Below are 12,040 nucleotides of genomic sequence, written 5' to 3' on the forward strand. Positions count from 1 at the left end.
AGTGAATGAACTGCAGAGAGCTGGGACCAATGTAACAAGGCCTACCATAAGTAACACACTACGCCACCATGGACTCAGATCCTGCAGTGCCAGACGTGTCCCACTGCTTAAGCCTGTACATGTCCGGGCCCGTCTGAAGTTTGCTAGAGAGCATTTGGATGATCCAGAGGAGTTTTGGGAGAATGTCCTATGGTCTGATGAAACCAAACTGGAACTGTTTGGTAGAAACACAACTTGTCGTGTTTGGAGGAAAAAGAATACTGAGTTGCATCCATCAAACACCATACCTACTGTAAAGCATGGTGGTGGAAACATCATGCTTTGGGGCTGTTTCTCTGCAAAGGGGCCAGGACGACTGATCCGGGTACATGAAAGAATGAATGGGGCCATGTATCGTGAGATTTTGAGTGCAAACCTCCTTCCATCAGCAAGGGCATTGAAGATGAAACGTGGCTGGGTCTTTCAACATGACAATGATCCAAAGCACACCGCCAGGGCAACGAAGGAGTGGCTTCGTAAGAAGCATTTCAAGGTCCTGGAGTGGCCTAGCCAGTCTCCAGATCTCAACCCTATAGAAAACCTTTGGAGGGAGTTGAAAGTCCGTCTTGCCAAGCGAAAAGCCAAAAACATCACTGCTCTAGAGGAGATCTGCATGGAGGAATGGGCCAACATACCAACAACAGTGTGTGGCAACCTTGTGAAGACTTACAGAAAACGTTTGACCTCTGTCATTGCCAACAAAGGATATATCACAAAGTATTGAGATGAAATTTTGTTTCTGACCAAATACTTATTTTCCACCATAATATGCAAATAAAATGAAAAAAAACCAGACAATGTGATTTTCTGGATTTTTTTTTCTCAGTTTGTCTCCCATAGTTGAGGTCTACCTATGATGTAAATTACAGACACCTCTCATCTTTTTAAGTGGTGGAACTTGCACTATTGCTGACTGACTAAATACTTTTTTTCCCCACTGTATGTGCCTGGCTCCAGACCCCGTCTGTTTGCTCATCTCCGTTATGGCAGTGACCCTGCCCTATGTCGGGGGGTTTATTAATCAATACATACTGCACTTTGAGCTCTTGGCTCACTAATTAGTTTCTGACCTGGTCAAAGTGACTTTCATCATGTCCCATCTCACTGGTAAAGCTTTAGCGTGGCTCAATCCCCTATGTGAGAAAAGGGATCCTATTGAGTCGATCTGTCGTTCCTTTCTAGAAGCCTTCCATAAGGCTTTCGATGAGCAAGGCTTTACTTTTTCTACAGCATCTTCTCTTCTCAGACTGCGCCAGGGTAGCCTCAGTATGCTGTTCGTTTTCGGATCTTATCGTCCACTCTTGCCTGGAATAATGAGGCTCTTGTGGCTACCTTCTGGCAGGGCCTTCCTGGGTGAATCAAGCACGAGCTGGCCGGTCGCGTGATATACTGTAAAATATCAGTATTTCTATAATATGGATTAATTCTCTCATACAGAATCTATTTAACAGGCTCTGCTTACTTTAGAGAAGTGACTGACTTATTCTGAGTGCCTTGGCTCACACAGCTGTTTCTCTTGTCAAGTGTATAGGTCACTTGTCAAAGCTGTCAAAATGTGACTATTTAAAGATAATGAATGGTTCTAAAGATCTCAGACTTTAGGCTTAAATATCTCAGACTAAGGTAATGCATAAATAACTGTATGCATATTGTTAAAATAACTAGGGTTCACTTAATATGGAAGAAGTTATGAACATAGTGGCAAGCCACCATATGTGGTTGTAGTTTATAGGTCAGAATAGTATATAAGCCGGCATAACTCTTGTTCAGGAGATCTCATATCCCTTGAGACTCTCGAACACCCGGACAACACAACTGCTCAAGACTATATGTAAGAACAATGCTCGTTTTCTCTTCAAATAATTATTGCATGTCATGAACTTACTTTTCTTCATTTTTGTAATCACTTTTTGAATGAACAATTAAAAACAAGATTTATTTTATCCTCAACATTGCTTTTACTTTTTGATTCTCAACCGTGCAAGAAGATATATATATATATATTTTTCTACATTTTGGCGAGCCTGAGCCAGCTTGATCTTTTGTGCTGATTTTGGTTGGCATTCCTTCCTCGATTGTGCAAGGGGGGAGCACGAACTCTGCTAAAAAACCACCTGTTGTACAAGCCTCCTCAGGAATTCCACTATTTCACGGCACAAGGATCACACTGAACCTGGAGACGACGGGTGAGGATCGTAAAGAGCTGCATGCGTCTCATCCAGACGGAGATCTGAGGATTGCATAAGGACACTGAGGACCATCCATTGACGGGAAAGACTCTCAATAGGTGAGAAAAAAAAATATAATGGATTTTATACATGATTATGCTAAGAAAAGTAACATAGATTTCAAGTTTGTTCATAATCATACGGATGCCCAATTATGGTCTAGTTTGTATAATCAATGTGAGGCAGAAAATGTTAAAATTGACAAAAGGTTTTTCTCAGTAAGAAAATTACAAAGGAAACTTCAGAATGTTATGCAGCTAGTCCATGTGTATAATAGCCTAGTCTTTGAGAAAACTGAACCTAACACCTATAAAACATGCATTGTCACACAAGACATTAATCACACTGACACACCAGGTGACACACAAGAGTCTGACGGGGATTACTTTGATTGTCCAAATTGTTTGATTTTGTCAGAGCATATAGAACAATTGGAAGATCAAATAGATACCAGGACAGAGTTATTGTCTAAATTACGACAAGATATAAAAAGGGTTTCTGCTAACACAAGATCAACAGGTAAACAGGAGGAGAGTGCTGCTGCGTCATCATTTGTACCAAATATGCAGGATCCAGATGCTTCAGTAGAGGAATTAGAGGCAGTAGAATTACAACGGAAAAAATTACATGACAGAGCAGCACGCATTAATCTGAAAATACACGATCAGCTAATGAAAATTGTAAAAGACATTCCAAATTACAATGATAAGATGGATGCCTTTTATAATGCGGACACTTTTGAATCAAACACAGACAAATACAATCTGAATGATGAGCAAAAGAATAAAATATTCAAAGTTTGGTTACCTTCACATATGGGAAAAAGATTACAGACCACACCCAGATTAAATGATGAGAATGAAATGGCACATAGTACAAAAGAAGACAGACTTAGACAATTAGTATTGTTTACAACTGGAGAAGACATGCCTACAGTTGATATTTTAGGGAGTTTACAAACAAATATTTCTGAAGACCCATTCTCTTTTTTGGTAAAGTTTGAACAGGCCTATAGGATGGTAATGGATCTCGGGCCTCACGAAGAGCCAGCATCCATGATCAAATTTTTTGTAAAGAAGTTCAAGTACTTAGATCCTGCCTCAGTGCAATTGGCTAACACTCAGCCATCATTGCAAGAAGCAACAGTTTTTATTGACAGAATAAGGAGATCCATGAAGCAAAATCAGGTCAAGGCTAAAATAGCGGTAGTTCATGAGAAGGAAGACAGTCAACTGAAACCTAGAGCCACAGTATTCTCCAAGAGTAGGGATTACATTGAGCATAGAGGTAAAAATACTACACAAAGGAACAATATCCATTGTTATTTTTGTGGTATACCTGGACACTTGAAGTGGCAGTGCAGGAAATTTTTGAGAGCAGAATCAGAGATGGGTACACAAGGAACAGGTAAGCTTGGAAGGGAAAACGGACTCATGCCAAAATCATACACCACACCTTCCGCACCTGCATTACAATTATCTGCACCTGCTCATACTGCCAACAGACAAACACAGTCACCATATGCACCATTAATCAGACAGATCAGAGAAATGACAGTGAAGGAAACAGAGTCAAGGGATAGAATTCCAAGGTCTTTTAAAAAGGACACTGGTCTTCTCCCATCTCCTTCATCTTTCTGACAATCACAGACTATTCCTGTACCACATCCATTGGAATTTGTGACTCGAGTTACATTGGATGATTGTGGAAGACCATTTATCAAAGTAAGTTTAGCAGGCCAGAATGTTGTATTTCTTATTGACACAGGAGCTCAGTTAAGTGTTACAAACCTTGATTTGAAGCTAAACCCAGATTCACCAGTTTGTACAATTGTCGGTTTCAGTGGAAAAGGTGGAACTAAAGCAACCTTAGTTCCCAATGTGATTTTGGAAATACCTAGTTCTTTCAAAACAGAAATTGACATCTGGTATTGTCGTGATTCTGAAAATATACTTGGCACAGATTTTATGCAGAAATTCGGATGGGTAGATGACCTAGGAAATCAAGTGATCTGGAAAGATTCCAATGGTTGTAAACCGGTAGTCATTGATCCTAATGATTATAGCCATGTTGGAAGTATTTGCTTGAATGATGTGGTGTCATCTGACCATTTGTGGCCTGACACTAATGATGACGAGGTATTGAAAGAAATTGTACAGCTTTTTCCTTCTCTTTGGGCTCAGTTCAGGAATGAGGTTGGAACAATGAAGGACGTTATCGTGAATGTGGAGGGGCGTGATCCCCCGCCACAGCGTCAGTATAAATTGCCTCCAGAATCAATTGACTCTATGTCAAAGATCATACAGGAATTGTTAGATCAAGGTGTTATCCGAAAGGCTAATTCTGTAAGTAACAATCCTTTGTGGTGTGTTTTGAAATCTGATGGTTCTTATCGAATGATATTGGATTTACGGATGTTCAATAAGCATACACCCAATGTCGCACCAATTGTGGCAGATACTCATGACATGATGGCAAGGTTAAATGCAAAGGCCAAATACTTCTCTGTACTGGACATTAGCAATGGTTTTTTCAGTATACCTCTTGAAAAGAGTTGTCAGTATAAGTTTGCATTTACTTTCTTGGACGAGCAATATCTGTTTTGCAGGTTACCTCAAGGAGCACATTTGTCACCTAGTGTTTTTCATCAGGCATTGGCAAAGGTATTATCCAGATTTTCGAGGCCTGATTGCATTCTGCAATATGTGGATGATATTTTATTGTCTACAGAGGATAAAGAGACACATGTTTCTCTTCTGACAGAATTGTTTGAGTTGCTGCATGATGCAGGGCTGAAATTGAACACCAAAAAGGTCAAATTAATGCAGACTGAGGTCAGATTTTTAGGGGTGCTGTTGAGTCCAGGAAAAAGGCAGCCACTGCAGGAAAGAATTGAGGCAATTGCTTCCCTACCAATTCCGACATCACACAAAGCATTGAGACATTTTTTAGGTCTTATGAATTATTCAAGGGATTTCATTGAGAATTTTGCAGATAAGGCCAGATCTTTATATGATCTTTTGAAAGGTGAAAACAGTGATTACTTTGGTCCTTGGGGTGATGCACAGCAAACCTCATTTGAACAATTGAAAATGAATTTACAAAATGCACCTGCTTTGTCCACAGTAGATCCTTCGGCTCCATTTGCTTTGCAAGTGCATACATCAGGAACATCTGTTTCTGCTGTATTACTGCAATTACAGGGAGAAGAGTGGAGAATTTTGGGCTATTTTTCAAAACTTCTCTCACCTGTTGAAAAAGGTTTTGAGACCTGTGCAAGACACTTGGTAGGTGTGTACTTTGTAGTCAAAGCAACCGAACATATTGTAGGGTTCAACAAAATCATTTTGCAAACTCCTCATTCTACACTAAAACTTCTCTTTGAGAATAATATCCCAGGTGTGTCACATCAGAGATTTGCTCATTGGTTATTGTCATTGTCTCCCAAACAAATTGAGGTAGATTACAAGGCCAAATATGTTCTTCCTCAGCTGATGCAATATGAAGGACAAACTCATGATTGTTTACAGTCTTTTCAGGATCCAAGTCCATCACTTTTCAGACGGAAAGCAGAGGTAACAGACGAACCAATTTTTGTAGATGGTTCCAGATTCTATTCAGATGGGCACTATTATTCAGGATATGCCATTTTTTATCCCAATAGAGGACAGGTTGTGAAGCACAAATTACCGAGTCATTTTTCAGCTCAAAGAGCAGAGCTAGAAGCAGTAAAAATGGTACTACAGCTGAATGAAGCAGATGATCAGTGTCCCATTGTGATCTACAGTGATAGCTCTTATGTTGTAAGATCACTGACAGATTACTTGTCAGTTTGGGAAAAAAGAGGCTATGTAGATTCATCTAATAAGACTCTTGTTCACAGTGACACACTGAAGACAATTTTCAGGATAGCATCAAAAAACCCTAATGGTTTTGCTATTGTCAAGGTTCCGGCCCATAAAAAATCTGATGATGAATTATCTGTTGGAAATGCAACCGCAGATATGCTAGCCAAAGAGGCAGCCCTGACAGGAGAAGAGGTGTTTGAACCTGAACCTCTCGAGGTTTCAGCAGTTCAAAGAACAGACACGCATATCCCTTCTTTTGCGGAAGAACAAGAAAAAGACTCATCTCTTGTTGCTTCCCGGGTTGATCCAAAACCTCCCTTTGTTTGTGAAAACGGGGTTTTGTGTCATGACTTAAACGGGGAGTTGCGTCCTGTTGTCCCAAGACATCTGCAGGTTGAGTTCACAAAATACAATCATGAAAGTTTGGGTCATTTGGGCCAACAAAAATTGTTAGGCATTCTCAGAGAGAAATTTTACTGGGAAAAGATGGAAGAGACAGTGCAAAGTGTTGTTCAATCATGTCTCATTTGTGCCCAAATTAATCCAAGACCAAAAGGACAGAAACCGCCACTACTCCGAATCGCACCTGCAGATGGTCCATGGTCTACGTTACAAATCGACTACATTGGACCGTTACCATCAGGTAAAAATGGTCTCAGGTATGCATTGGTTGTAGTAGATGTTTTTTCTAAGTGGGTTGAAATTTTACCTGTCAGGAAAGATGATGCTTTGTCTACAGCTAGAGCATTAGTTAATCATGTCTTTTGTACTTGGGGGATCCCAAGAATGATCACCTCTGATCGAGGAAGTCACTTTACAGGAAAAATCATGCAAGCCGTTTGTGCTATTCTAGGGGTACGACAGCAGTTTCATGTACCCTACCATCCACAGTCTGCTGGTATTGTGGAAAGGATGAATAGAACAATAAAATCCAGAATTGCCAAGATGTTATTGGACAAAGGCAATACTTGGGTTGATGCAGTACCTTTTGTACTGTTGAGTGTAAGAGGAACAACCTCTGCCACAACTCAGTTTACTCCTTTTGAACTGATGACAGGAAGAAAAATGCCATTGATTTTTCCTCATGAACCATTTTTGTCTACACCACAAAAAGATGCTGTTGCAAGGTCCAAATGGTTGCAATTGTTGCAGGAAAATTTGAAAACAATTCTTCCACATGCTGCATCAAGAATGCAGAGAATGGAGCCACCATACGTATCCAAATTCAAGAAAGGGGCTCTAGTGATGATTAAAACTTTCAGGAAGAATGGACCTTGGGAAAGTAATTGGGAAGGTCCCTTTGAAATTATCGAAACCATGGGACAAGTGATGATACTTGTGCAACGAGCATCTAAGGTGGTTAAAAATACCCGCAGACAACAAAAATTGTGGGTACATGTTGATCAATGCAAACTGTATATTGCAAAATAATGATACTGCATTTCTTTTAGGAAGAAATGGATTCCAATAAGAACTGGAATATGAAACTCCACGTCTTTGACGGAAGGGATTCAACACCAATCCTTCAGGAGAAAAAGACATTTCCCAGGAAAAGCTACTATCTGATGGGAATCACATTTCTGCTGTTTTGTACTGTTTCAACTGTGATCTACGCTGAAGATATTTCACACCATGGAACAAATACTAGTGAAGTGAAGGAACTTTTCAAAGGAACTTTACATCCAAGGAAACCAAGAGGAACGAATCTACAAAGCTTAATAGATGAGGACATACCGGACGATTCAGTAGATATTACTGGAAACATTTGCATGGGTTTTGGTGCAAAATGCTGTATTGAGCTACACTTCATACATGACACTGACATAATATTACACGCAGCCACAGGACCTAAGACGAAGTTCACACAGTTACAAGGAGATTATATACACAATAATAAGACAGGCACATGGGAATGTAGTCCTACAGATGTGTTATTCTGGAATATAGAGATAAGAGGTGAAGAGAAAGCTGTGTGGTCAGGAGATATTACAAATGATATGATCGCAAAAGGGAAAGTTGAAACATCCAAAACAGATGCTTTGTTAAAGACACAACTTTTTGGGAAAGTTTTAGATCCTTCATTTCTTTCTATTACAGAAGGAGACGAGGATTGGGTAAAAACATGGAATTTTCAGATAACCAGAGAACCAGTACAAGTACAGGTATCTGTAGTTTTTACAGTTTCAAATACTATAGCTCCAGAAGTAAGGGTTACACCACAAGCAGTATATAGTCAAGAAAATATGTCTCCTTTATTACTAAAATGCAGCACGAGGTTAGAGCTACCTTCAGAATCTTTGTTAATATGGACCAAAGATAAATCATTTTTGGGAAGTTTTTCAAATGGTCCAACAAATGTTATACACAGAGGTCAATCCGGTAACGTGAGATGGTTAAATAAGGATTTTATTTTTTCTGTAGTTAATCCATCTCCTAAGGATTCTGGACTTTACCAATGTTGCATTTTAACGAAATATAACTACAAACAATGTAGAGTTGTAAAGGTAAATATATGGTCAGCAGTAGATAATGTATGCACACAGACAAGATTTCAACCATCTACTCCTTTTCAGATCAATCAGTTCCAAACTAAACCTCTGTTACGAGATGGAGTGTTTCTGACCATGGTATGGACCTTTAACATGTCTAACTGGAAAATCTCTTCTAGATATCCCCAGTGTCAACCACATCTCACTAACATGGAGATGGGAATAGAACAATGGTTTGGGAAAAGAACTTCAACACAGGTTAGGAGTAAGAGGGGAGTGTTAGAAGGTATTTTGGGGGGATTAGGAACAGTAGGAAGTTTAATTAACACTATGGACATTCATACACTTAAATCAGATCTGGAAAATATTGGGTATATTGGAGGAAAAGGGGTAAAGATTCAGAAAAGCTTGAATCAAGTCCTTGAAAAGATGGTTTTGAACACTGCTACTGTATTGGGATCTTCTGTATCACATCTTCAAGATGCTACTTTAGCTTTAATGGAAAGTGAACAGGAATCTCAAGTGGCCAAAACATGTCTAGAAATTCAGATTGAATATTCCACCAATCTGAAAATGATTGCACAAGCCTTACAAAGTGGAATTACCCCTTTAGGGCTAATAAGAAATTTGCCCATAGAATATAACTTTGCGTTAAACCATACAGATTTGTGGGTAAATAAGTGGTTAGGATGTGAACAGAACATTTGTGTAGGAACATCATTGATTCCAGTGTCAGGAAGAGAAGAAACCCTGGTTCCTATAGGTGTTCTGGGAATTCCTGTCAGCCCTACACAATTGTTATATTATCAATTACAGTACACAGATTTTGCATTTGATGGTATCAACACTGAACAATTAGACATTTCGTCATGCTTAAATTTTGTTTCCAAGGTAATGTGTCTACCTGGACAGGATAAAGTCATTTATCATTCATGTTTCCATAATCATACTTCTTGTCATGCCAGAGTTGAGAATGTCCACACGATACATGACTTGGTGACACCAGTAAGCGCTAACAAAACTTGTTTCCAAGTCATGTCAGGAAAAGAAGCAGTTTCTGCATTCTTCTCATCTTGTGTACATGTCGAAAATCTGACAATGGGTTTATATTGTATTGAGGGAAATGTTAAAACTCTCACAAAGAAGGAAGGAAGTATTAATATTACGTCAATAAGCTCAAGACGTCTGAAAATCCTTCCGATCCAGTTCAATTTGTCACAAGTCAATAAATTTCCTTGGGATTTGTGGACAAATGAAATAAAAAAAGACAAGGGTTTATTAAATCTGCTGACAAAACAATTAAAAGAAGCTGAAATTGTATTTAGACATGAATAAGGTAATCTAAATGATATTGAACATGAATGGACGAGTATGTCAGGGTCATCTTGGTGGAGAAATTTAGGAAAATCTGTAACTAGTTGGTCACAGTCTTCAGCGAAAATGGCAGCAGGAAATGTATTGTCTAATCCGATTGTTATTTTATTTATCATAGTTTTGCTGTGTATAATATATCAAATAATTATTATGTGTAAAATTAGGAGAATTTATAAGAATATAAAGATAGAAATGAAAAAGGAAGATGATATTTTAAGAGAGATGTTAAAACGAAAAAATATAACTCTCTGATCTAATTTTTGTTTTTACAATAGGTTTGAAAATTCAGATGACATTCAGGGCAGATGGTGATACAAGGTTTTCAGAATAAAGAATGAATGTGATACGAATGGTGAGAGAATGAGTTAGGATTGATTATGATATTTCTCAAATCATAATCAGGGGGGACTGTAAAATATCAGTATTTCTATAATATGGATTAATTCTCTCATACAGAATCTATTTAACAGGCTCTGCTTACTTTAGAGAAGTGACTGACTTATTCTGAGTGCCTTGGCTCACACAGCTGTTTCTCTTGTCAAATGTATAGGTCACTTGTCAAAGCTGTCAAAATGTGACTATTTAGAGATAATGAATGGTTCTAAAGATCTCAGACTTTAGGCTTAAATATCTCAGACTAAGGTAATGCATAAATAACTGTATGCATATTGTTAAAATAACTAGGGTTCACTTAATATGGAAGAAGTTATGAACATAGTGGCAAGCCACCATATGTGGTTGTAGTTTATAGGTCAGAATAGTATATAAGCCGGCCTAACTCTTGTTCAGGAGATCTCATATCCCTTGAGACTCTCGAACACCCGGACAGCTGCTCAAGACTATATGTAAGAACAATGCTCGTTTTCTCTTCAAATAATTATTGCATGTCATGAACTTACTTTTCTTCATTTTTGTAATCACTTTTTGAATGAACAATTAAAAACAAGATTTATTTTATCCTCAACATTGCTTTTACTTTTTGATTCTCAACCGTGCAAGAAGATATATATATATATATTTTTCTACATTTTTCTACATATACCCACTTCATTTGATGACCTGGTGTCCCTGGCAAACCTGATTTACATCAGATTTCAGGAGCATTCCAAGGAGGTGACCCATGAGACCTATACGCCAGGCTCCTACCTTTCAAAGGCCGGTGTCTTGATCCATGATGGATCAGGACTGATATAAAGCACAGGTAACCTTTTTTTTCTGTGCTTTGGTTTGGTTTTTGCCCCCGGTGGCCATTAGGATCATTGCACTGTGGTGTCGTTTGTTCTAAGTTTGCCCCCAGTGGTGGTGAGCATCATTGCACTCTGTTTCTTTAGTTAAGTGCACATGATTTAATGCAGGTGTGATTGCTGGCTCTTACCTATAAAAGAGTCACAGGTGTTGCAATCAGTGTTGGTGATAGTGTTCATTTCAACCATCCTTGGTGGAGGAAGGAGCTGGAGAGCGTTCCTTGCAGCACTGTGTTAGCCCTGGTGTGGAAGGAGTCAGAGGGGATTTCCTTGTCGCTCTGACAGAGCTTGGTGGCAGCTATTCGGGAGGAGAGCTGCATTCTGGTGGTGGACTCTGTTGCCAGGAGCAAGTGCAACAGAGTAAAGCTAAGTGGTGTTCCCTGTTTGTGTTTTTCCTTGGTGTGTATTAGTGCAGCGGTGGGGCCAGTGCCTGCGCCACCCAGCTCCCTAGCAAGGGATAGGTGTAGGGTGTGCCAGGGCTACAGGTTCCTGAGCGGCGCCTGGTGCGAAATCGGCATAGGGAACGTTAGGAGCGTTAGGGACACTGACTCAGGGGAGTGCCGGAGGTCTCCACGTCCCCTTTCCCTATCGCAGGGCCCACCGTTGTAACTGTTTCCCCTTCCCCCGTGTCTTGTTGTTTTAGTTACCGGCCTGCGGGCCGTGTCACACAGGACAGTTTCACATGCCGTGTCTTGTTGTCTCAGTTACCGGCCTGCTGGTCGCATCACACAGGACGGGTCCACGTGACATTATCACCAACCGACAACTTTTTTTTCTGCTGAGCCATGGACCCAGTTCAGCCCTTTGCCCAAATGCTG

The 12,040-nt window shown here is 39.6% G+C and overlaps 1 protein-coding gene across 1 annotated transcript; it reads left to right on the forward strand.

Moving 5' to 3' along the window:
- Window positions 1-1,612: 1,612 nt before the first annotated feature.
- On the forward strand, window positions 1,613-10,942 carry LOC141052131 (uncharacterized). Its single transcript, XM_073549354.1, has 2 exons — window positions 1,613-2,326; window positions 7,567-10,942. The coding sequence occupies exon 2, from the start codon at window positions 7,573-7,575 to the stop codon at window positions 9,937-9,939; it is 2,367 nt and encodes a 788-aa protein (XP_073405455.1). The 5' UTR covers window positions 1,613-2,326; window positions 7,567-7,572; the 3' UTR covers window positions 9,940-10,942.
- The last annotated feature ends 1,098 nt before the right edge of the window (window positions 10,943-12,040 follow it).

Source organism: Dendrobates tinctorius, unplaced genomic scaffold (assembly GCF_039654945.1).
Source record: "Dendrobates tinctorius isolate UK_male_01 unplaced genomic scaffold, ASM3965494v1 ptg000158l, whole genome shotgun sequence".
NCBI lineage: Eukaryota > Metazoa > Chordata > Amphibia > Anura > Dendrobatidae > Dendrobates > Dendrobates tinctorius.